This window comes from Ursus maritimus, unplaced genomic scaffold, assembly GCF_017311325.1.
Source record: "Ursus maritimus isolate PB19 unplaced genomic scaffold, ASM1731132v1 scaffold_26, whole genome shotgun sequence".
Taxonomy (NCBI): Eukaryota; Metazoa; Chordata; class Mammalia; order Carnivora; family Ursidae; genus Ursus; species Ursus maritimus.
Genome location: NW_024425119.1, coordinates 35300451 through 35327883, shown reverse-complemented (window position 1 = coordinate 35327883; position 27433 = coordinate 35300451). Strand labels below are relative to the sequence as shown.

At 36.9% G+C, this 27433-nt stretch overlaps 1 protein-coding gene across 6 annotated transcripts in view; it reads right to left on the bottom strand.

The window, feature by feature from the left end:
• TMEM117 (transmembrane protein 117) overlaps positions 1 to 27433 on the bottom strand; it is a 501176-nt gene that overhangs the window by 205635 nt on the left and 268108 nt on the right. For 4 of the 6 annotated variants that reach the window (XM_008704472.2, XM_040642357.1, XM_040642355.1 and 1 more), the window contains one exon: positions 20099 to 20198. The exons of the other annotated variants lie outside the window; for them this stretch is intronic. In XM_008704472.2, coding sequence (XP_008702694.1) covers positions 20099 to 20198 — 100 coding nt within the window. The remainder of the gene's footprint in view (positions 1 to 20098; positions 20199 to 27433) is intronic. 6 annotated transcript variants of the gene reach the window in all.

Sequence of the window (27433 nt, the reverse complement as noted above, 5' to 3'; positions counted from 1 at the left end):
GCCATTAGAAGATTATGGATATCTTTGTCTTTGAACATAAAAAGTCATCAGGATGCTACCTAGAATGTTACATTTTAGAGATCCCATTTCCAAATACAGGCTAATCAATGACAATCCAGCAATGCTTGAATTAGTACATTTGAATGATGCTCACCGTTTCCTATTTCATTCTGGGAGGAGTCCGTGAAATAGTTTTTCCAATTATCATTCTGACTTAAGTAAAATATGGCCAATTTTTCTCCTTTCATGTTCAAAGCTATAAATGCTCACAAAAAAAACTGATGAGTATCAAGAATCTTTAGTGCTTTCAAAGTGTCATGCATTTACCTATTGCTTCTAAGGCAAAGCATGCAAAGATAAGAATTTATTTACTGACTGATTCTATTATCCTTTTGTAACTTCAGTAAAGGATCATTTCAGAAATGCAGTCTTAGCTAAAGATAGAAATTCTGTACTACTGCTAGATAAATGTTAGAACTCGCCTTGAAAAAAAAATTGATTTTAGAACATTTTTAAGCTCTCTATGTCCCTAAATGTTATGTCATGAAATCATCTTGTGGGCAGAAGGTATTAAGAGTATAGGAAAAGCTTTTGTGAGCAATTTAAAAATGAACACTCACTGCTGAAGAATTTTAAACTTATTTCTTAAATGTGGCTGGTATCTAGACTTCTGTTAAAATGCAAACATTATGAACTTGCTAAATTGTTCTCTTTCTTCTAAAGAATAAATATGTAAGCTTTGCAGCAAGCCATCGCTAAAGTTTTCCAGCACATTTCTTCAAATGGCAAATGCCTTATTCAGCAGACGTTCAAGTGAACCAAAAAAAGAGGGCTGAACTTGGCTAGGAGGTGTCTTTGCTCCATAGGCTGGTGTTGCAGGACTTACCCAGAGGCATTTCCCCAATGCTGTTGACCAGTCAAAATACACTGATCAGTGTAGACTTTTCAGTGAAGATTTTTCTAGGGTACAAAATCACTTGGAAGAGGCTATTTGGATCCTTATCTTTAAGTTGATAATTAATTTTGAGAAAGGCAAGTGTGTAACATCCATGCTGAAGGGCACACAACTCAATGCACATTAGTCTACCTTTATGAAATGGAGACAAGATGATGTCAGAAATATTTTCAGTGGGACAAGTACAAGGGCCACTGCATGATCGGTCTTAATTCAGTTTGAGAACTCTCATAACCTCATTCAGGTATTCATTTATTGAATTTTTTTTTTTTTTATGTGACACAGAGAGAGACAGCCAGCGAGAGAAGGAACACAAGCAGGAGGGGTGAGAGAGGAGGAAGCAGGCTCCCAGCGGAGGAGCCTGATGTAGGGCTCGATCCCAGGACTCTGGGATCACGCCCTGAGCCAAAGGCAGACACTTAATGACTAAGCCACCCAGGCGCCCCAATTCATTCATGGAATCTTAATGCTATCATAAACAGATAAATTTGGAAGGAAGAAAGACAAAAAAGGAAAAGATACAGTAGTGACTTGTGAAAGCAGTAAAGTTTTGGCAACCTAAGCTTTTGGAACAATGCAGCCCAAGTAGCCAATTCATGGATATGCATCTGGTCAGATCATGAAGAGCTAAGAGACAGGTAGAGTGACATATACGGAAGTTACGGAAGTAGTTCTAGTGGAAAAGATCAGAGATGAGTTCTTTTGTCCAATACCCTTAGCTCTGGGGAAGAAGAAAAAATGCACACTGAGGACAGGATGCCAACTGCCGTTCCTGGAAAGAACTCAGATTGCTTCATTCAGAGGAATCCTAGGAGGTGGGGAAAATAGGACCAGGAAAAAGCACACACCCCAAAGTTTGTATGAAGGCCTAAAGAAGAAATGCTACGTCAACTGTTGTAGAAGAAGTAAGTGGGCATTTGAAGGCCAGGGTGCACCACAAATGCTCTGTCCATACACAGGACCCAAAGTTGCTATGGTTCCCTTCTTATGACTTTGACTACTCATTGTCAATTTCTTTTTTAGTTATTTTTATACATAGTTCTCTAGAATGTCTATGTTTTCTGGAATGCCAATACAGCATACTATTCTTTAAACTCTCTTTAGTGGTTTCAAATAATAGACAAATTCTGATGATTCCCAAATCACTGTATAGTGCCCTATTTAATTTCCATATCCAACTGCTGACTGTATTCCTCTACCCACAGATGCCTCAGACCAACATGTACAGCAGGCCTCACCACTTCCCTCACCACATAATTCTCTCCTTCCTGAATTATGGATCTTGGTGATCAGGATCTAACACATCACCTGACACAAGGAGGCATTCAAAGAATTTAATAAATGAATAAATCTACCATAGCCATAAATCAACAAGAACAGGGAATAACTATAACAGCATAACAAAGTAAAGAATGGAAACTAAATGATACTTAATAATCACAATAGCTATATCATGTAACAAGTGCTTCCTATGTGCCAGGCATTCTTGTAAGTGCTCTTCCTGCATTAACTCATTTAATCTATATGCTTATTGAATGTTAACTACTAAGCATTGTGTAGGATGTGTCATGCACACATACACATTTAGAATGTCAGCCTACACAACTCTATTGATTTAATTCACAAAGCCCCTATAAAGGAGACATTATCCCATTATCCTCACTTTCATTTTAAGGAAATGAGAGCAATAAAAATAATATTGATAGCTAGCATTTATGATAGCCTACCATGATCCACATTTCATGCTAAGTAATTTATAAGGATGTAGGTATGAATTCACTTCATACAGAAACTAAGGTTCAGGTCATACAATTCTTAAGTAACAGGATTGAGATTTGAACCCAGTTCTAGGCAAATTCATTATCATTTTCACAGTAAGTTTCACAATAAGTAAAAGATTAACTTTTTATGTTTATTCAGATAGGGACACATGCAACAAACTTCAGAAACGTTTTTATTAAAACACAGTCACAAATTTCCAGGGACTCAGGTGCATTTATATAAAAATTAAGTTGGGAAAAATCTATTTTTGGTGTCAAATAAATGAAGTGTTACCCAATATCTATAATAATCCCATTACCCAAGGCTCATGAAAACTCTTGGTTACAATCTCTTAATATCTAGGTAACCCTTTGCACACAATGCCTCTGTTTCTTCAACTGTAAAATGGGAATAATAATAAATACATCTAACAGCACTAGGTCTAAATAAATGAATGGATTTAAAACACTTAGAAGAGGTTCTGGCACACGAGGTCAATAAATTTTATGTTATTATTGTTAATATGTCAGCCACAATAATTTCTTTAAAGTACCAATATTACTCAATTTTTACAACAGTATAATGAAATTCAACATTATTCAATAGTTGTTTTCCTGGAAAATTATGTATAATTCAAATTTTTAATAAAATAAATAGCATTCTTTTTTAAATAAGTTTCATAGATGGATTATTTTGCACTGTAACCAATCATTTCCTTTTATCATTTGATTTTTAAAACAAAACTTTTGAGGGGCGCCTGTGTGGCTCAATTAAGCATCTGCCTTCAGCTCAGGTCATGATCCTGGGGTCCTGGGATAGAGCCCCCCATCATCGGATTCCCTGCTTAGCAGGGAGCCTGCTTCTCCTTCTCCCTCTGTCCCTCCCCCCAACTCATGCTCTGTCTCTAAGAAATAAATGAAGACTTTTAAAATAAAACTTTTGAAAGGAGAGGGAAAAGTGGAAAAACCTGGATTTTTATATATACTTTACTGTATATGAGTTATATAAATATGCATATATTCACATGTATATGTATTTTTATAAATAAACACATATATAATTTACTTAATACACAAGCAAAGTAATTTAGATGCCCAGTAAAGTGACACTTAATTGATTTGGCGATTCCAAAGAGTTAATGCTGCTTACAAATGCGTGAGCCTTACTCCAGGGAGTAGCTTGGACATCTACACATCCTCTGTACTTATTTTTATCCTTGGAGCACTTTCAGGAAACGCCATGTTGTTTCCAGGTTAGTGGCAAGGTCCTGCTAATTTACAATCTGCCACTTCTCTCTGTCTTCCTTTGGCCAGGGCTTTGGTGCTTTCATCTGCTCTCTGATTTGCAACTAGGAACCTGGGTGGAGATGAGTATTATCCTAAGTTGCCTCCATTTGTTTCTGTGCCTGCTCTGTCATTTCCACATCAGCACTTTGTTTCTCACCAGGCATCTGGTAACTTCCATTCCTTTTTCAAGTTACTTTTAGTACCTCAAGAACCACCCCAATTAAGTTCATTATGTTGATGATTCCAACAACGCTACAAAGCGATGAGTAACAATTTTGTCAGCACTTTTACTTTGACCACTGTGTTCAGGGAGAACAGGAAATATATTTTAGGGTATCAAGTGCTAATTCATAGGCATGCAGAAATTACATGCCTCACAGTTTGACACCAAATCTTGTTATTATCTGGCTGCACATTATACTCATGAATTTCAAGCATGAATGGGCAAAGCCTTCATTAAAAATTATGGACCCACTCTTTAGGAAAAAAAAAATGCTAACATCAAAGTAGGGCTGGCATTTGGTAAGCACAGCTCTGTGATTGTTTCAGCCTGATTAACCATTCGCACCTTTGCATTTGTTTTAGAGAACTAACCATCTGAAGTCTTTTTCGATTTTTCTTTTTTTTAAGGTTTTAAAGAGTAAATAATACGATTGGACACTGCAGTCTGTTGTTCCTGCAAGTAAACAAAGCAAGAGCTAGAGTCCAACAAGCCGGCAAATGATGTTTCTCAAAGGGAAGGAAAAGTGAAGGCAGGGATGTTAAAGGCAGTAACAGACATTGCATCTGAAGAGAAGCACTTAACATTTTGGAGCTCTACAAGTTTCATGACTTGTAGCTTTCATGACTCTAGCTACAGTATTTGGTGATTAACAATGATTGCCACTCGCTGCCCTCACGCTCAAGTGTCATCCCAGGACCTATACAATTCCGTCCAATTCTCTCTCCATTCAGTGTTTTCCATTTACCCCCCCCCCCATCCCAATCATCCCAGTGACCACAGCATTTCTCTGCAGATCCCTTCCTCTGACCAGCGCCAGCCATCACACGTGCAACACTCCAGTCTCTCAGGCTGTTGGCATCTTGTATTATGCGACCCTTGGTCCCCTTCACCACCTTTCTTCTTCACTTGCACATTAGCTACAATCTGTCAGCCAGCTGCACCACAGCAAGGATGCCAAAGAGCAGGGCAGACACTGACAGCTATTGACAGCATGGTCAATAATCACTTTTCCTATTGTGTAGAATCTCTGTAATTGGCTTTTTGTAGGCCTTGTTACTTTTTTTTAAAGTTCCCAAATGCAATTTAATTTTTACAAGAACGTTCCTAAAGTTTATTGTTTTCCATCTGTACTAAAACACCCTATACCCAACATCTAAAACTCAACAATATATGATTAATTTTTTAAGGATGCCATGGCAACCAAGGATTAAATCTGAATTTGAATAAAAGAACTCAGCCTCCCTTAAAAATCTTCTCTTAGCTGGAAAGAATACTAATATAATTTTATGTGGAGTCTTGTCAAGTGCATTCAAGAAATGTCAAACTATATTTTTAGCCACGGAGTTTGCTTAATCCCATAAGACTCTATCTCGCCTTTATGTTGACAAATGAACAGGACTGAAATATCAGGGATCTGAGCTTCTGTCAAGATCCACTTCACATCAAAAGTTGTTGCTCTTGTGCAGCTGTTTTCTCAAACTTCCGAATTAAAATCTACATTTACCTTATCTTATGATTACCCTGGGTTTCCTATTGAATTCCTATGTTGTCATACCTTAATTGACTCCAAGCTTTACTTTTATAGACAAGTCAATGAACTGTTGTGAAAACGCAGCAGGAAAATCAGATGAGAGACTCCTGATAATTGTCATTGACTAGGAAAATGTCATCTTCACTCATCTGCTCCCAAGTCGGCTTCCTCAATGCTGTATTTGGCCCAAACCCTACCCTCTTCATGTTTTCCTGCATATAATCTATTTTAGAGATTAAAAAATTAGTCTTTAAACCACATCTGCCACTTGAGCTCTACTAAAATAAATAGGACTAAAAGCGTCTGGTCAGAAAACTGTTGAAATTCATGTTTTATTTTTGCCTTGAATACTGGTAGAGAAACTTTAATAATATTTGGAACTCAGGGCCCATCAGAAGGGAAAAATTATGAGACAAAGTTTAACAGCATTTAAAAATTCAAATTTACCTACTTTGTGACAAGATTGTATTTTAAGATTCAGCATTTTTCAACACTACCTTTTAGACTTATTTTAGTAAATAGGGGCTATTATTTATACACTCAAGATGGTCTAGTCATCTTTTAGAAAGCATAGTAGACATGTAAGTTTTCCTTAAATAATGTAACTTTTCATTGTGAATTTTCCTCACTTAACATAATTTTCATCACTTAACATATAAGCAGCGAAAATTCTGGCAAACGACATAACATTAACATCAGTATATTTATAACTTAGAGTGACCTATTTAAAACTGACCTCATTAAAAAAAAAAAAAAAACCCTCACCTAAATAGTTTGCCATGAAAAATAGTGAATATACAATCTTGGTGTTAGCTCTTATTCATGTGGGAATGACAGCATAGTGAAAATAAAAAGATGTTAAAATTAGTAAAAATTCTTCATTCAGAAAATGCAAATTGCAAACTATATTTTAAGATGTTCTCATTTATGCAACACTGTAATTTTTTAAATTAAGTAACACTAACAATATTAATAGTCATAATTCCATGCACTCTTTTATCTCACAGCAGTTCACAGCCGTATTGTCTAAGTAATGATTATGAAAAGTAAGCCACCCCCTGGGAGAATGGCAATACTTACTAACATTCAATGAGAGGTAAAGAATAAGTTAAAGCACATGGAGAATTGGGAGAGAGGGTCATTTGCTGGTGGGAGGGATGGTCGATTGGAAGGAAGTTTATGGAAATGACAGAGCTGTACTCTGTATTATGAGCTGGAAGGAGGTGAGGACATACCTGTCCTGATAACTGGAGAGGTAAACTAGTTGAATAATTAGAGCCCAAGCCCAGGCATAGGGATGTTGGTCACCTTTATAGAAAGGCTGGCATTCTTTTAGGGGAATCTGTTGTGAGTGTCAGAAGAAACCCACAGTCAAAGCTGCTCTGTAAGGAACCCAAGTCAGGTTCTGGAGTCAGCCCTGGGGGCAAGGTAACCCTTACTGAAACTTGCATGGCCCCGTGGCAATGTGTGGGTCCCAGGGAAGCCAGCTCCCCCCTTATCCTTCTTTGCCTTCATTCCTGCTTCTTTTTTGTGTAGTCTCCTGACACCAAAAGATTCCTCCTCCTGATTTCTCTTCAGCTTTGATACTGGATGGTTATGACCCGGTAACATATGTCAAAATATTCCCAAACTAAACTTCCTAAAACCACCTGAGAGAAATGGTCCCAAACTTGCCTACGTATTAGAAACACTGTGAACCTTTCAAAAATTCCAACACCCAGGCTCCAGACCAGACAAAGGAAACCACCATCTCTGGGAGTGGGACTTGGGCATCAGCTGTTTTCGAACCTCCCCAGGTCATTCTGGTGTAAAGACAAATTTGGTGGGGTGGGGGGGGGGGAGGAAATGCCTATGAAATTCAGGTGAAAAAAAAATAAGTGGGACAACCCACTAAATAATAAGCTTGGTTCATTGTGCCTATAAAGAAACTGCCTAAGAGCTCAATACATACTGACACCTTAATGATATTTACATTTGTTTAAGATTTCCATAAGGCATATTCATTAAGTATCCACCTGCACATCATTTCCCTGTGAAAAAGCACAGCTAGTCAGTCAGTCAACAAATACAGCATGAGCTTTAGGGCTCTCTGCACTCATGCTGGTAGTGGCTAACCTGACCGTTAACAATAAGCATTTCATTAACACTTCAGAAAGTGTTATGAAAACGGGGCGGGGGAGTTGTTTTTGTTTTGGGATTTTTTTTGCCCACTTGAGCCTTAACTGTTTGAGTGGAATGAGTGCTAAGAGGAACAAGGACCCTGGTTGTTCTTAACAGCTGTGATTAGAGCGCAGGGAGTTCTTGTCTCTCCTGCGTTTTAGAGGTTATAACAAACAGGGAGGACCAACCCCGCAGAGGACACACAGGTTTATGAGGTAAGATGGAGATGTTCCCAAATGGCACTTGCCCCAGATTCCCTCCTCACGCTCACATTTCAACGTTCCTGGCATGTGTCAGTTTCCAGCTTAATGCTCCCTGTTTATAAAGCATAAAACAGAGAACCAGTGGGCAGAGTTAGCACTGAAGGGACATCCTACTTCACGTTCCTAGGTGGTTGTTTTTTTTAACCAAGTGAATCTGGATACCTCTTCATAGGGAATATGCTTTCTGATTCAACATAGCTCTCCCCTCCACCCCATACACACCTTTTATCTCAGGTCAGATGTTTCACACTTTTACTAGATGGGTCTGGCCCTCAGGGCATTTAAATTTGCAACTCCAGTATTTATTATTTATGCAAGTTGAACACTGGAAAGCTACTGTCACTCATTAAAACCTCACTACAGACTGATGACTTGGATGCTGAAAGAAGTTTGGGAAGATGTGAGTAGACCAAAGGATGTAGGACGACAACGCCACACGGCACAAGCCTCTGCTAGCCCAGTGAGTCTTATGAGGGGCTGGTTGAGGCAGGACATGAAGGAGGCTCCCTCAGTAAGAGGAAGGTCACTTTAAATGCAATGATGTTGTAACCATTTTTACCATATTTAATGTGTCATGATGTTTCTCACACATCTGTTCTTATTCTGTAGGTGCTTGCTGTGAATAGATTTATTAAGTGAATAGATTTCATGGGTCTGTGAGTGAGACCCTCAGAAGGATCTTGGACCATTAAAGGTCTGTAACTTTGTAGTCTCAAAATTGGGTAAAATATTCAAAATAACACATAGAGACAACTTACTTGATGAGTTTTTTATGTAGAAAATAAGTTTGTGGGAAAAAAAGTCATTTGAATGGAGGCAAAAAAATGATGTCTGAGGAAATATTTAGACTAAAACAGTACTAAAATGAATTTGTACAATCTTCCATTTTAATAGAATATGCTATGAGCTTCACAGGTCCTTTGACTTTAAAGAAAGTATTTTCTCAAAAATATTATGACCTACAGGGGGGCCTGGGTGGCACAGCGGTTAAGCACCTGCCTTCGGCTCAGGGCGTGATCCCGGTGTTACGGGATCGAGCCCCACATCAGGCTCCTCCGCTAGGAGCCTGCTTCTTCCTCTCCCACTTCCCCTGCTTGTGTTCCCTCTCTCGCTGGCTGTCTCTATCTGTGTCAAATAAATAAATAAAATCTTTAAAAAAAAAATATTATGACCTACAGAGATAGTCAGTTAGAAGTGTCAACAATTTCACACAGATACCAATGACACTACCTTATAGGGCTAAGAAAATAAAATATATTAATAGGTACCAAGAATAATTATTATGCTTGTTTTTTAAGTGTTCATAAAATCAAAATAATTTGTAAAAAAATTGTTTTAATATACATGGATATGTTATTTTTATATTTTAGAAAAAATGAATTTTAAATGGTCTTGAAAAAGACATTTTATATCTATATCAATATAGTAAAATCAATCTGTTGATTAATAAATATTTCAACAATTATATAATTTTAATTATATTTAATCCCTTTTTAATACTCAGAGGAATTGAATAATAAGCTTTTATAATAAACTATAAGGTCACTATGTATATAAATACTCATTCAATGAATGAATGAATGAATTTAGATATCTAGCACCTAGTTAGGCAGAAAATTTGTTCATTTTGCTAATTTTTTGCTGAAGCAAAATAAAATGCATTTTTTAAAATCTACACTTACATTTGCCAAAAATCCTCTATTGATTCCATCATCTCTAGTTGAAACTGAAAATGCCAAATAGAAATTAGGATAATTATAACACAAGTCAAAGAAAAAAGTAGTCAGAACTTGAAAATTGTTAGGTTTCATTTTTCTTCAATAGCTACAGTTTCACAGTATCTTTTATGATGTATTTTAAAACCTTTATGAGAGGTGCTATTCTTTTCGGTGAAAACAGATGGCTTCTCTCCAGGTTTCCTATTTCATCTCAAGCGCCTGACTCATTTAGGCATTATTTCTCATATATCCTCTGCTTAGAAGTCAAGAACAACTCGGAATTTTTAACTTGGGGCATGCGGTGTTCTAAATTTCTTTCAATGAGTCCTGGTCTAGAGTATTAAAGAAACTTGATCAATGTGGACCTAGTCATCTGTCGTATTTGATATCTTTGCAAATGTCAAAGGCATTTATTTGATATTATACTTAGCTTGTCAGTGCCATTACTATCGTATGCTTGACTGACTCCTTACCTTGTGCAATATCATGTTCACGAAGCTACTTAAGACGTTCAGTGAGCAACTAGATAGACTAGTGGAGGACACTGGAGGGACTCAGGCCCAGGTCTGGGATAAACCTTAACATATTTTGCCAGCCAGAGCAAAAGGAAGTCTTTTATTTCCCAATCAGCCTTCAGATATGTAAGAACAGAGAAGAATATATGCCAAACATGATTTTACTTAACCATTCATTATCAAAATATTCCCCCGCTCACTTAAATACTTCAATTTCTTGAAACATGATGTAATAGCTCCCATAAAGCAATGAAACATAAGTACTAGGCACTTCATTGCTATAAATTTCTTTTTGATGTTTATAGAACATTTAACTACAAATGCAACATACACTGTGAATATAAAAATCTTTAGTGCTCTAAAAATCCTTGGGGCAAACAACTGCTAAAGGATAGCAATTTCATATAAACAAAACTTTGCACTTAAATAACCAAGAATTGCAGTATCTCTTCTATTTATCTATCTATCTATCTATCTATCTATCTATCTACCTATTTATCTATCTATTTGAGAGAGAGAGAGAGAGAGAGAGAGAGCACAGAGGGAGAGTGAAAGGGAGAAGCAGACTCCCCACTGGGCAGAGAGCCCAATGCAGGGCTTGATCCCAGGACCCTAGGATCACGACCTGAGCCAAATGCAGACACTTAACTGACTGAGCCACCCATACGTCCCTGCAGTATCTCTCTTAATGATAGTATAATATAAAGCTTTTCTTTTACTTTCTTCCAGTCCCAGAAATAAGATGCTTTAACCACCTATATTTGTCAAAAGGGAATAGGAATAAATAGCTGAGTTTTCTAAAATTTAAAAATAACAGTTTGGCAGGGATGTGATGTACTATCACTTAGCACCTAAAAAGATATGCACTCCTCTCGCCCCAACTAATAATAAAATTCAGCAAATTTTATTGACATGCTGGGGAAAAAAAAGTATCAAACCAACTTCTATGCCTATATTCCACATCTTATTAAGATCTGTGATTAAATATTCCTAAGAAAATTATTCAGCTTGGCAGGATAGTATAGTAGTTGAAAGCCTTGAAGACTTTGGAAACTAATTGAAAACTTACACACACACACACACACACACACACACACACACGAATACACACAAATAGCACTAAGCCCACAGGAAGAGGCACTACATAAAAGTTTAAAAAAAAAATTATAAGGGGAATAATCCAACTACTTATAAAATTACTTTACCAAAAAAAAAAAAAAAGAAAAGAAAAAGAAAAAGCACATAGCTTCTTCTCTGAGATTCTAATCTATGCTGATATTAGCAAACAGTATTCATTTCATTGTATCATGACTTTTGAAGGAAAAATATCAACATTTCCTGGCTTTTATTTAAACTTCAGGAAAATGACTGATCAATAGTGCTTGAAAGATGAGGAGCACTATGTTAGGAAAATCATAAAGAATGTGTAGACAACCCTTTTTTCCCACCTGCCTTGAGGAAGTATAAACCAAGTAATAGAAATAAAGTATAATGGAATGGAAAGGTGCTGAAACTGAATTGGGACTGGGAAAGATGAACAGGGAACATCTCCTGCCTCTAGTGGGAATGTCTCCCTGTGAGCGATGGCCGTCGTGTCTTCATATCTTACTGCAGTTCAATTCAGTACACTTCCGTAGATGCCTTTCATACTTAGAATAATATAGTCCATAAATTTTTAATAAATGAATATAAATTACATATAATATACCTATAACATATTATGGAATTTCCTATAGACATTGAATTTAGACGAGTTAGTAGCAGAGCCAGAATTTGTGCTTCTATTCTTAAACACCTATGTGCTACAACCTATTTCACTCAGAAATCCTTTATTTCTTGCCAGATTGTTAATACTTTAAAAATCCAAGAGTCCTGAAAATTAAAAGACTCTTGATCACCATTTGTGATGCTCTCTGAAAATAGGTTAGACTCTCCTGTCTTATTAATTTTTTAGTAAGAACTTATTATTTTGAAGGAACATGAAACACAATGCTAAAATATTTATAGAGACATTAAAATATTTATACATGCAAAAGTAAAATGACCATATTTGGTTCTAAATTTTCTAATGAATAAAAAGGAAATGTAAAAAATAATTCTTCTCTTATGTTCTTTGTTTCGATCAAATGACCAAATGAACTGGCAGTGATTCTTGCAATTAGAGGTACTATTAAATCTACTGTCCTTGGGTTTTGTCCGTGTGGCAGTCAGTGTTAGTGCCCTGCCCAGATTCTCTACACCTACTGGTACACTCCATTCCCCAAGAACATAACACCCACCCAGTGGATCAGGCCAAGGGGCGATTTTCCCTGCAGCCATATAGACCACATCTTCACTCGCCTGCTTCCCCACCTCTCCCCTACTTCTCTCATCTCCCTACAGGTTTCTCTGAAGACCACTTCCTCAATAAATCATGTGTCCCCAAATCTGTGATGCATGCTCTTTTATTGGGAATCTCATTTAACACAGAATCTTTATAAATAGAATATATTATCACCTCATCAAATTCTTGATCCAGTTTCTACTTGCACTGCATAAAATAATGAAATGAAACCCACGGGTTTATCAAATATGCAGTTAACCAATCACAGAGATAACTGAAGTCATGAACTAGCTCCAGTGAACAGGCAGAGAAAGAGAGCAAAAGATAAAAACTCAGAGTAATGTCAGGTTCTTGAGTCCAGTTCCAGTGGTTAAATATCTGGTTTGTGTCCTTCCATTTGTCATATACACTTGCTCAATGAGTTTCCTAACTCTGATCCTTCTATTCCATCTTTCACAGTGTAAATTCTTTCTCATTATTTAAATTCAGCAAAGCTCTTATTGCTACCTTATTTCAGATACTAAATCAATTCAATTATGCTTTTTATTCTGCCATTTTGATATAAGTGGGAGAGAAATAATTAGAAAACTGGCATTGATCATAATATGAATTGTCGAGCTCAGTTCCAAGCAGAATAACAAGCTAGATGTGATGTCGGTTATTCTATAAGCTATTGTTCACTGATAAACTTAGCATTTGCAAAACAGTTCACAAAATACGGGCAGGTGTATAACAGAAAATGTTGAACTAAATAAACTATTATTAATTTGGTGATATTAAAATAATAGAGATAATCCCAACCCTCCCTTAGTAAGCACGGGACAATAATAGAAAACAAGCAAAAAGCATAGGACGCCAATAAAAACTCCTGCCAAATTTTAAGTTAGTATGTATATATAATTACAAATTTTATTTCATATTTTCTACCTTTAAGTCAGAAGGAATATTTTACTCTCAAAGCTGCAGAAATATTCCCTCCCTCTATTCTGTTCCAGATTTATAAATAAATACTAATTCAGGAGTAGAAATTATTCTCAAGCATACACCATTCTTTAATTCTCTCAGCCTCTGTCCACTGAAGTTTAACCAATTTCTGTCTTATGTGGTACCAGCTCTCTGCTTAAGTGGCTGAAGGGATATATCTCTCAACCTACCTTCCTTCCACCCCCAGAGCCAGGAGCAAAACTATGCCAATGACAGCAGTCATGACCATTCAAGGAACCCTCTGGCAGGATCTCTGGAGCTTCATCTTTGTTTAATCTAAAAATGCCTTTTAAACTCAAAGGATACATCACAATTCTGGGAGAATTACATCAACAATCTATTACTTCCATCCAAGGGTGTTTACAAGCATGTGTCTTCCTGGCTATGGAAACAGGCTTAGCAAGCTTATGGGGGCAGGAGGATGGGAAGACTCTGAACAATCTAGTTCTCCCTCCACCTTTTCAGCATTCTAGAATGTCAATTTTACGACACTGGGTCACAAAAGGGAACAATGGAAAAAGAAATGGAACTTAATGCATATGTAGTCTTAGGATCTCTTTATTCTTCAATAAAGATTCCTGAAGCATCTAATTCATGCCTGGTACTGTGTTGAGTGCCAAAGTAAAGCTGGAACTCCCCTCAAGAAGTTTCTAATCAGGTAAAGAAGAGTTGTCAGCTTTACCTCTTAGATAAGCAGTCTTTTGAAACGCAGATAATAGCGATATAAATATGAATTACACAATCTCTGAAGAAATAGAAAACGTGAAAAATAAGAAGGCAAATCTGTCACTCACATGTTTAGAGGGATAATGCGGTATTTACACATGAAACAGGCAGAGTTAAAATAGAAGGGTAAAATATATCTTTAAAAACACTTTCTTTTTCTAAAAATTATATTCTTGCTAGATTCAATAGAGATAATCAAGCAAATTTCAAAATTTTATTTCTTGTTATAATCCAACTACTGAGGCTACATATTATCAATCTAAAGGCATTTCCACATGAACATATTGACTACATTCTCCTAGCTCTAACACAACTCTGAATTTCGAGAAGGAAAAATAAAGCTTCTTAAGATCACAGTTTAAAAAAAAAAATGGTCACTATAAAAACATGAAATAAAGATAACACCAATTGGCAAACAACGGAATTGTTTTTTGTACGTATGACATCTCTTTATGGTGGAAGCTTTGCTGGTAGCAGCACATATATGCACAAAAGTCTACACATAATCCTAGGAAAAATATGTCGAGGCCAACCAAGGTCATATGAGTATTAGGATTTGATACACACCACATATGGTTTTATGATGAAAAATGCTTTATGACTCCAGTCTTTACCATGTCATTATCTTCTTTAGGTCAGGACTCAACTTCACCTCACTACCTGTACCCTCCCCTCCCCCTCCCACAACCGTGAACCTCAAACCTGGACTCTGATGTCCCTATCACTATCATAAGCCAGATTCCCAGTTACTGCTGTAACAGAAAAGCCACTAGAGCAGGAAGAAGTAGGGGCTGGGGAAAAAGGATGGTTAGATATAGAGAGACAGGAAGTGATATTTCCTTCTGGTATTAAATGAGGGGCAGAAGCAAATGCCATCTTGATGCCCTCAGCATCCCCTGCCACCTTAGACCTGAGTAGAGCTTGTGATCTTTGTCTTCTGAAGGAGGGATGGTGAAACTAGAGAAATGTGCTGTGGATGGGACAACACCCCTCTCTGCTCCTTGCTCAATGGCAGAGGGTGGGCAAATTTCATGGCAGAGCTCTTCTCTGCTCCTATCAACATGAACGGCCAGCTCAGTGCTGAATGACGCCACTTTAGGTATTTCTTTTACATTAAGTTTTAAAAAACAATCTATTTGACCAAAAAAATAGTAACTTTAACCCTGATTTAATATATTTCTTTGTCCTCTGCATGAGGCATCCCACAGAGCTAAGAATAGTCAGGACTGCCTAGGAAATTGAACCTAGTAGAGCTTGATGCTCTGTAGTGTGAGGGGCAAAGACAGTTGTCGGATTGGTTGATATCAGCCATGCCTGGGGATCGCATCAGTCCCAGTGTGCCTTTTAAAACCATGGGGAAGTTTTGAATTATTTCCATAAAAGAAAAGTTCTCCATTTCAGAAATACATTAAAAGGCACACTTTTATTGGAAATGTAAACAGTCACTTACTTTTCCATGACAGTCACCTTCATCATTGATATTCACTTCATGATGAGAATTCTATAGACAAATGAAGGTCAAAGCTCCTTAGACTCCTCTCCTGAGGAAAACTATTATTTTTTAAAATGTTATCAATGCACACATATGTAGACATATAAATATTTATATGGAAACTTACCACCTAGCCAGTGAATAAAAATGGGAATAGAAATGATGTGCTCTGGGAAGCCTCCCTGTGTGACTGTACTTTCAAATCAGGAGGGCACTGTGTTTCTTTTGCCATTTCTTTCTCTGTGTCTAACAGGGAAAGGTCAATATTTCATATAGCATCAGCAGAAAAGGACTTTGGATTCTCTCTCAGTTTACAGAAAGGAAAACATGTGAGGCCCCAGAAGGTGAAGTGACTTAAGATCACACTGCTGGGTTAAACCCAAAACACAGTTTTCTTGATTCTCAATCCAGTTCTACCTCAGTGGTACTGGAAGTATTGATCAGAGTAGTAATCGGTGGTATTGAAAAAGGAAAAAAGTTACCAGGTTAGCTAGTAAAAATAGAAGGCATTACAGTAGTAAATTTAGGAGAAACTATGAAAGTCAGCCAGACCTCAGAGAGGGAGAAAGACCACAGCTGAACTGTGAAATTATTTGTATTCTGCTAAGCCACAAGAGTAGGGCAGATGAGTGCACAGTAGAAATCTAGCTAGAAAAGGTAAAGATCTTCGGTCAAAGCTGTCCCATGCATTCACCTCTCAGGGCTGCCCTAGAAATTGGACCCCACCTTATCATTCAAAAGAAAAAAATCCTAATTAAAAATTTTAAATAGAATCAGTAAATAGGGGCAGAGTCACATATGGTCTCGGAAAAACTGACTTGGGGGGGAAGTCTGGGAGGGCTTAGATAGAATTAGGTCACAAACAAGTAACACTGTCGTCATGGGAAAGAAAATGATTTCTGTATCAAATGGTGGACTTGAGCCTAAAAACTGCAAAGTAAGGTCCTAGGGCTTGCTGGTCTGGTGATGTGCTCTGGTGCTTCTCCCCTCACTTTGATCGGGGCAGTGTTGCAGGGAAGTCAGGAAGTAATGGATCATAGTGCCTTAGTGTGTTCTAGCACTGGCAACCAGAAGGCAACTCCAGAAACCCCAGACCACAGGCCTGGGATAAGCTGGGACAAGCATAAACAGCTGCAATAAAGCATTTATGGCTCTCTTGCACTACAGCATTCAGACGTCCCATCATGGGACCACGCACTTCATCTTCAGAGAGAACTATAACACGGGTAACAACTATTAGCCCCTTTAAAGAAATGTGCAAACCGAGGCTCAGAGGGTTGCTTGTTATTTGTGGAAGATCAAGCCAGACATAGCAAGGTCAGAGAATTCAAACTTCTGAATTCCCTTTTCCATTTTATTAAGCAGATTCACCATAAAATGGAGTAAAAAAAAATCACGATCCACAGTTAATGCAGAAATTTTTCAAAAGGTATCACCTCATATTTCATGGAAATTACATGTTTAAAGTTTTCCTTCTAGTTTCTCTTCTAAAAGGAAAATAGTTTGAGAAGGGAAACTATTTTCTGTTTAGTTTTCCTTCTAAATAGTTTTTCCCAATGGAAATAGAAATTTTTGAAATGAGACAGACTGGCTGTCTGTCTAATGTCTGGCTATTTTTTTTTAAGAATTTTCTGCATTTTTTTTTTTAAGTAAACTCTGTGCCCAACATGGGGCTTGAACTCACAGCCCTGAGATCAAGAGTCGCATGCACTACTGACTGAGTCATCCATGCATCCTGATGTTTGGTTTACTCTAATTGTCATATCTAGTGATTACAAATAAAATAAAAGACTTTTCAAATCGAGATTTTAAAGTTAATGAAATGGGATGCATTTGGAACTTTGTGGAAATTGAACAGGGGTGGGAGGGGGCTCAAAAATGGTCTATACAAACCCTTTGGTAGGTACTTAATACTCTTGCAGGATGATCATAGTAGTAGCAGTGAAAATGTAACTGTTTCCTATCCCCTGAAAACACTTGTTCTAGGTAAGACACAAAGCTATCCATAGAAAGGGCAGTAACAGCTGTGACAGTCTACCTGCAGTATTTGAAAACACGTTTATAGGGGCAAGTCCCTGCCAAGTATTGTTTAGGTAGGGCATCCTTTCCTTTGGTAGGTCTTCTCGTTTTCAAGTGAACGGATGAATAAAACCAGTTACGATTAACAGCACTTATGAAAGTTGTCAACAAAGGTTAGCAGGTTCCATTTTTATGAGAATTATGCTCTTTGTACTCTGAGATTCTCTTCTAAACTTCTAGGACCTAGAGCTGCTGAGCTACATATTGTAGCTAATTAATCCAATGGTTAAAACAGAGGTACTAAGCTATCAATGGACACTTGGGTTTCTCCCATGTCTTGGCTATTGTAAATAATGCTGCAATAAACACAGAGGTGCGTAAGTCTTTTTGAATTAGTGTTTTGGTTTTTTGGGGTGTAAAGAAGATGTGGCATATATATATATGTATGTATATATGTGTATATATATATGTGTGTATATATATATATGTATGTATGTATACACAATGGGATATTATTCAGTCATAAAAAAGAATGAAATTTTGTCATTTGCAAAAACATGGATGGACCTAGAGGATATAATGCTAAGCAAAATAAGTGAGACAGAGAAAGACAAATACCATATGATTTCACTCATATGTGTAATTTAAGAAACAAAACAAACAAACAAAAAGAGACAAAAACCCAGACTCTTAAATACAGAGAACAAACTAAGGGTTGATGGAGGGGATGTGGGTGAGGGGATGGGCTAAATGGGTGACGGATATTAAGGAGAGCACTTGTGATGAGCACTGGGTGTTATATCTAAGTGATGTACCACTAAATTCTACTCCTGAAACTAATATTACACTCTATGTTACCTATAAAAACTTGAAACAAAACAAATAAACAAACAAAAGCAAACAAACAAAAGAGACAAAAAAACAGACTCTTAAATACAGAGAACAAATTGGTGGCTGCCAGAGGGGAAGTGGGTAGGGGATAGGTGAAACAGACAAAGAGGATTAAGAGTACACTTATCTTGATGAGCACTGAGAAATGTATAAAATTGTGGAATCACTATATCGTATGCCTGAAACTAATATAACACTGTATGTTAACTATACCTGAATAAAAAAAAATTTTTTTTAAAGATTTTACTTATTTGACAGAGAGAGAGAGAGGGAGAGAGAGAGAAAGAGCACAAGCAGGGGGAGTGGCAGGCAGAGGAGAAGCAGGCTCCTCACTGAGCAGGGAGCGTGATGCAGGACTCGATCCCAGGACCCTGGGATCATGACCTGAGCCGAAGGCAGACGCTTAACCGACTGAGCCACCCAGGCGCCTCCAGGGTCCCCCCAAAAAAGTTTTAATGAAAACAAAAAATGAAAAAAGAAGTTACTCTCTTGACAAATGAACTCAGCATGAAATATGGTTTGTCTATTTGTTGTAGGCTTATAATAATAATAAATACTAATAATGCAACATTCATTTTGTAGGTTCAATGAGGAAAATAAATGTAGAAAACTACTTTAGAAGCCCTAACTTTAAAAGCCCACCACTTCTGGTGAGCATAGCATAACATACAGAGATGCTGATTCATTATGTTGTACACCTGAAACTAATGTAAATTGGGCGTCAACTATACTCAAATAAAAAAGATTAAATAAAAATAAAAGAAAATAATATTAATAAAATTGTATAAGATGTGTTGTGAAAAAAAATTTTTAAATAAAAACAGTCATTAAAAATATTTCATATGGTCTCCTGAGACAGGCCAAACAACATTCCTTACCTGAAAATTGCACATGTCAAAAACAACAATCTTCACAAAATTATTTAGAACTTCACAAGGAAGTTTCTAATAATGTTATGAATGTGTGTATGTTTGTATGTTCATATATATACAGATAGATAGATAGGTATATATGTTATAAATAAATATTTCCTGGTGGACAGCCATCATTAATATTATAGTTGCATTAATTTTTTCCCCTAAGGTAAACAGATATTGCATATAATCTCTAAATTTATCTGTACTCACGAATTTATTCCACGCAAGACAGAAGTAATTCTTTTGCTCTAAACCTATCAAAAGCTGTCTATCCAACATCATGAACGTTTTCCTCCATCGAATGTTTGAAATGGGTGAAGTTAAAATTTCTTACCATCCAGGCTGTGACAAAGTCCCCCATCCAGGTCCCTACTGCAGCTAATTTCATGAAACTTTCATTTCGGATGCCCATATAGTCTGTAATGATATATGCTCTGTGGAGACAAACACACAAGACATTGTCCAGACTGAGAGAGCCGTATCAAAGCGTTCTGGTTCAGCAACACGCAAAGGGACTTCCCTCCCTTTCAACAAGCTCTCCTGCTTTTGTCTCATCACATATGCTTACAGATCTGAAAGGCTAGGAAGACTTCTGAGGGTGTCTGGGTCAGTTCCAATTAGATCTGAAGACTGACTGTGACTATACCAATTACCATGTGCATTTCATTTTCAAGCTGTAAGACTGACAACCGTTTTTGAAAAATCAAACAGAAATACTCAGTAAAGGCATCATTTCATGCTCACTCAGGTATGCAGAGAGTGGAAACAATCCCTGAATTCGAGTAACTTGAAAGGGAAGAGAAAATCTCACTTTTCCTTCAGTTCTGTTGACTCAGAACTACTGAAGAGGTACTGGGACGAGGCTTCGGATGTAATATAATGATGGTCAAAAAAATGTCCATTTGAGAAAATTTCCACAAGATAAACAAATGCAAATTTTGATTCCAATATATGTGGTTTAAATCATTACTTAACTAACAATAACCAGATTTGATTTCATCTCTTTTTGTGTCACAAATTCTTCTGCTTCCTGTAACACCAGTTCAAGTTCTTCATGGCCCAAAGAGAGGGTCAAAGGCACAACTGATCACTAAATATAACTAACAAGACTATGCTTTATTGCACATAATTTTCATTCCCTTTTCCTCATTTGATATTCAACAAAATCTAAGGATTATTTTCCCTTTGTACAATTTCTCCAGGAAAACTGGGATACAGGGAGATCACTTAACTTGCCCAATCAATACCACAGAATTAATGAATGGTAATTAGGAATCAAATTTCTCTCTCTCTCTCTTTCTCTCTCCCTCTCTCTCTTTTTCTCTCACTCAGATTTTTTTTTTTAAAGATTTTATTTATTTATTTGACAGAGATAGACAGCCAGCGAGAGAGGGAACACAAGCAGGAGGAGTGGGAGAGGAAGAAGCAGGCTCCCAGCGGAGGAGCCTGATGTGGGGCTCGATCCCATAACACTGGGATCACGCCCTGAGCCGAAGGCAGACGCTTAACGACTGCGCCACCCTGGAGCCCCCTCTCACTCAGATTTTTTTCACTTTAAATTTTGTTCCTTTTCTTAAACATGATAACCCCGTATAATCTAGAATATTAGTTAAACTTGATTCTTCTTAGCTTAACTTTAAAATACAGTAGAAAATGATACATTTGTTATTTAGTGAAACTATGAAGAAATACTTTTTTGAAGTCATTGGGAGGTAAATCATCTCCAATTCAGTTGTTGTTGTTGTTGTTGTTGTTGTTGTTTTCCTGGAGATCTTTCTTATAGTTTTGTTATTCATAAAACAAATATTTAAGTAGTTTTATTTAACAACAAAAATAAACTTATGAACTCTTAAAAGCACTTTTTTTCCCACATGCTTCATTCACCTACCTTAGATCTTTATAAAAATCTTAAGATCTCACCTCAAAATTCTGAGTCTCTATTCCATAGGTTTCCATAATAACCAAAATAATTATAGCTACCATTAATTGCTCTTTACAATATTCCAGAGATCATTATAAGCACTTTAAATACAGTGTCTCCAACAGCTTCCATGCCAGCGCAATGAAAATCATTATTATTCCTGCTTCACAGATATGGAATTGAGGCTTTGGAGAGTTTTTGCAACTTTCTCAAGGTCAAGCATCTAGTAAATGGACAAGGTTTGAATCTAAATTTGATTGACTCCCAAATCCAGACGTTTAACCACTATGTTATATCTTCTTCCTACAGTTAGTGAGATATAAAAAACACAAAGAATTTCTGCTCTATTCCCCAGTATTTTAGTAGATGATGAAGACTGAGATTTATTTCCTTTGAGGATAATTATAACAGAAGTCAAGAGTAGCATGCAAAGAAGCTGCATCTCCTCAGAGTTACCCTCAAGTCTTGGACTCCCACTGAGTTCACCAATCTAAGCAGCCTCCATGTGAAAGCTCCCAAGTTAACTTGGACAGCTTGGTCTTATTCCCTTCGGTATCACTACTGCTGAACAGTCTTGGGCAGTGAACTCAGCATACTTTAGAGTATTAGCTCTCATAACCGTCCAGCTCTTTCAATGACACTTATTTTGAAGGATGTGTTTAATGACACATCCCTACCTGCCTGCTTTGCAATTCGTTCTAGAATACATTGAGCTAGGGTGGAAATTTCAGGGTACCTTCCTTGTGGTAACATAGGTATGTGTAAGAGAAGACAACATTCTCTAATTTCAGTACCTAAAGATAGGGATAAGGTTGCAAGAGATTAATGATCCAGCCAAGAACAACTAAAAAATATAAATAAAACATTAAAAATTGCCCCCCCAAATCTGCTTAAAACAACCTGAGAGCTGATTAAACAATGAGAACTAGAAAAACCAAGATACCAGATTGGAGAGAATTGTGGAAAGGTTAGCTATATTTTCTCTGGGGACATTTGCTGATTCTGCATCCAAGGTAAGAGGATGAGAATCTGGGCTTTGCCTGGGCAGGGGGCAGTCTCAGTGAGCTGGAGAGACAAACATTAGGAACTTAAGGAGCCAAGATCCTCATCTTGGAGGGGCCCAGAAGGCAGCATGACAAACAGCTGGGTTTACTTTCAAGACATTTTCCAAATTATGAATTTGTTCAGGGGGGAGGCTAAGAGACTAAGCAGAAAGTCTTTGAGAAGCATAGCAGAGGTTTGGCAATCTCACCACGTTGAGGAGACTATTGTGTTTCAGAACCTGCCAGAAGGAATGGCCCAAGAGAATACATGGAGCAATGGGAGGCTAGAGAAAACCAGAGATGGATGGGTCCTTATTGAAAGTGACTCAGTCCTTACCCACTCTATTCCATGACTGCATTAAGGTGATCAACTTCTATTCCTTCCATCTAACAGAGGAAAGAGTGAATGTTTTCGGGAAGAATAAAATATCATATAGGTCCTCTACACATTTTATACATAACAAACATTATTCATTGAAAAATTACTAGGATGTCAAGAAACAGGACCATATCACCGAAAATCAAGTGAAAAACAATGTCTAAAACTAGATAATAAGCTCCAGGAGGACAGGGAGTTATTTTGGCCATTCTTTCACTGCTGATTCCTCAGCACTGAGAGCACTGCCTGCATCTAGTATGTGATCAACAAACATTTGCTTAATGTGTGAATTAACGAAGCAAACCAAGGTATTCCTATTTTTTTCTATATGGTATGAGTAGATCTGTGTATACTAAACCTTAGAAACAGCAGCAAAGGAAGGTTCGAACTGCAGGTATGTGGTGAGTACGGAATGCTATGGTAACAGTGAAGATGAGATAGCACAGATAATTTATGAAATAACTAGTATATATAAAAGTGAAGAGTGATATATAAAAGGTAGTAGGTATTCTAATTTTTGCTGCTTTAGACAAACATTACAGAATTACAAACATGCAACCTGTCACAAAAGTTTGCAAATACTAGTTCATTGATTTGCATACCCATTAACAGAAACAGTATTTCCTGCTCTCGTTGTAAAGGACAGAGTGTGCATACATTTATACCAGCAATGTTACCCAATCACATTGCTCTCTACAAAAGCGAAGTTGTGACGTTTCATACCCAATATTTTGGGGAGTGATTCAGAATTAAATGTTATTTGCTAGGAGGCACCATTAACGTTTTAGTTTTGTTTGGAGTTTCAGCTAATTATTTCAACTATTCATACATTTTTGTTTGCTTTATACTTTAGCTAGTTATTTCCCCTGTGCATAGACCTAGAAAATCCTAGAGTTCTATCAGCCTTCCAGGAAAATATCAATCATTGATATTTTCTTTAAAAATTCTAAATGAATTTCTTTACAGGCTGTAACTTCGGTTTTTATTTTTTTCTTGAGATCTCAAGTTTAACTGTCAAATCCGAAACAGATGTGTGGAAACTTCAATATACAGGATCTTGGAAATGTTCATAATTATCAAAACAGCCTGAAAAGCTATCAAGACTATCGCACCGAGTGAAAACTATGTGCTAAATGGGCATAAACTAATCAGATTCTAAGGTGGGCTAGTCGATAAAGCTATAATCTAGTAAATTGATCTTACAGGTGACAGTCTTGATCACTAGCAACGAAAGTTCCAGTTCACTTCAGTCTATTACTTATATGTACATGGATGTAGTCAATGCCAGGTGATTTAGGAATTGAGTCTCTGAAAGTTTAACAGAAGGCAGTAAACATAGATCACCAAACCAATATGGATTCATGCTTCACTGAAGATCCATCTGTGGCCAGCTGGATTCATAATGTCACAGCTGTCTCTCCCAGCCATGTTTGGGCAGCATAAACAAGATTGGGGGCTTCATACACAAGTAAATCATGGATAAGGAGTTGACTTACAGGAGTACAGTCCTGCATTAAACACAATGAAACTGAAGCAAAAATTCTAAGTATTCTTGTGACATTGAGAAAATATTTGTCACTATAAGACACCAGGAATTAAACCTAGATTTATTATATTAACCTTCTCTCAATCTTCTTGTGTTTGTAATGAAATGATTAACAGCCTTCAATCTAGTCACTTAGTGAACTATTATCTAAATAAACACATTTTAATATTTTTGCTCAAAATTCTCAGTTCTTGCTTATTGAAAAGCTTTGATGGAACTCAATACATGTGTATGAACCTTCCAGGCAAGAGCTAAGGTATGAACCTATGAAGCAAGATGCCCTGGAATGTCAAAATCCTGCAGACAATTATTAGAATTCGCCTGGAATAATTAAAATCACATCTGGACCTAACAATGCTTACAGATAAAAATACCACCTCAAATTTCCCAACTTCAGCCATATATACCTTCTAATTTTTATAAGGAAGACATATATAAGAAGACTGCAGATGGAGTTTTTGTTGAACAAACTCCCCCTGCCTGTGAATACATTCACCATACATCAACCATTCCTTTCATCCCTTGCTTTGCTTCAGCCCATTCAGTGAAACTCATCTGTACTAGATACAGAAACCTGAGTTTATCAGCAATTCCTCCCCTTCCTTTACTCCTAACATTTGATTAATCACTAAGATCATACTTCTGAAAGTCTCTCAATCTATGCTGTTTTTCTGTCATCATTACTACCAATGTCTTAATTCTGTTCATAAACCCCTCTAATCTAAATTAAAGCAATGGCCGCCTATTTCTCCATGACTATCTTCCTCTTATTTCAGACTCTGTATTGCCACTATAGTGACCCCTGGGGAAGGAATACATCATACCAAAGAGCAGGAGTCCTAGAACCAGAAAGTTCTGGGTTTGCAAACTACCGCCCACTTTATGACCTGGGAAAAATGATCAACTCATTCCCTTATCTGTAGAGTGGGGATAAAAATAACTATTTCTCACATGGGTTTCCTGAGGATTAAGATTATTACATTTTTGAAATAAGAATGGAAAGCTTCTAGCACAACAATTTCATAATAGGCATGTAAAACGTGGCAGAGCTCTAGTCTACTGGCTCCCGCTTTCTAAAATAGTACAGTGGTTCCCACTATCACAGAGTAGAGCATGGATAGAAAGACAGTCCACTCTCTGCCAAGCCATCCTTTCATTCAGACACCTCTCCCTTCATGTCACAACCTCCTTTTATTAGGCTATCCACCACCATGAAACCAATCTCACCAAATACCCCACTATCTATAATGCACCTTAGTATCCTTTTTTCTTTCATTTTTCTTTTTTTTTTTAACTTTAGTATCTTTGTGTGCAATGTTCTTTGTTTGGAATGCCTCCCCTTTCTTCTGCCCTGAGATTACTAACTCAACCTAGCCACTGAGAAATCTCCTGCCATTATCTCTGAAAGCCATCCCTTCCTTGGAATTACCATAACACTTTGAATATACTTCAGTATTAAATCATCTTCCTCAAGTATTTTAATGATTTTCTCACATTGCCCCTCTCTCCCACAAGACTTAGCTCATCAAGGATAAAGAACATGTTTCATTTGGCCAAGCAGGTAAACTTTTTGCCCAGCTTATAATATGACATAGGGATGTAATAAATATTTAAATGAATTAAGTAGTCAATTGATTCATGCAAAATAATTAGATCATCTGACATCAGGGCCAAACCAGGAAGAGGACAAAAGGATAAAAGATAAAAAATCTGCAATATAAGATAAACTAAAAACAAATATCAAAGATGTGTAGGGCATGTAATTATGATGTTCTAACAAGGAACAGAATATCATTGTATCATTTTTATTACCTCTTATAGAATAAAAAGCTAGAGGCAAGAATATAATCAAATCAAAATGAAAATACATCCTTGGCTTTCTGCAATTACATGTTGTAAATTAATCTGAATGTAATTTAGTTGACTAATAATGAAAAAAGTTAAATATTGTAAAATCTCTGCATGGTGTCTACAGAATCCTATTATTTAAAAGAATCCTTTTAAATTAAAAATAGACTATCATATGATCCAGTAATTCTACTACTGGGCATTTACCCACAGAATTTACTGATATGTTTAATGCAACATTATTTACGATGGCCAAATTGAGGAAGCAGCCCAAGTGACCATCCATAGATGAATGGACAAAGAAGACGTGGAATATTACTCAGCCATGACAAAGAATGAAATTCTGCCATTTGTGACAACATTGATGGATCTAGAGAGTATAATGTTAAGTGAAATAAATCAAAGAAAGACAAACACCATATGATTTCACTCATATGTGGAATTTAAGAACCAAAACAAATGAGCAAAGAAAAGAGACAAACCAGATAAAAGACTCTTAAATATATAGAACAGACTGATGGTTACCAGAGGGGAGATGGGTGGAGGGGATGCGTGAAACAGGTGATAGGGATTAAAGAGTACACTTATCATGATAAGCACTGAGTAATGTATAGAATTCCTGAGTCATTATATTGTATACCTGAAACTAATATAACACTCTATTTTAATTATGCCAGAATTAAAATTAAAAAATAATAAAAAAATAAGTAAGTTATGGGGTTGTAACATACAGTATGGTAACTATACTTAATAATACTGTATTGGATATTTGAAAGTTGCTAAGAGTGTAGTTTTGTTGTTGTTGTTGTTGTTTTTTTTTTAAGATTGTATTTATTCATTTGAGAGAGCGAGAAACCACAAGTGGTGGGAGGAGGGAGAAGCAGACTCTCCACTGAGCTGGGACCTTAACCCCAACAAGTGACCCTGGGATC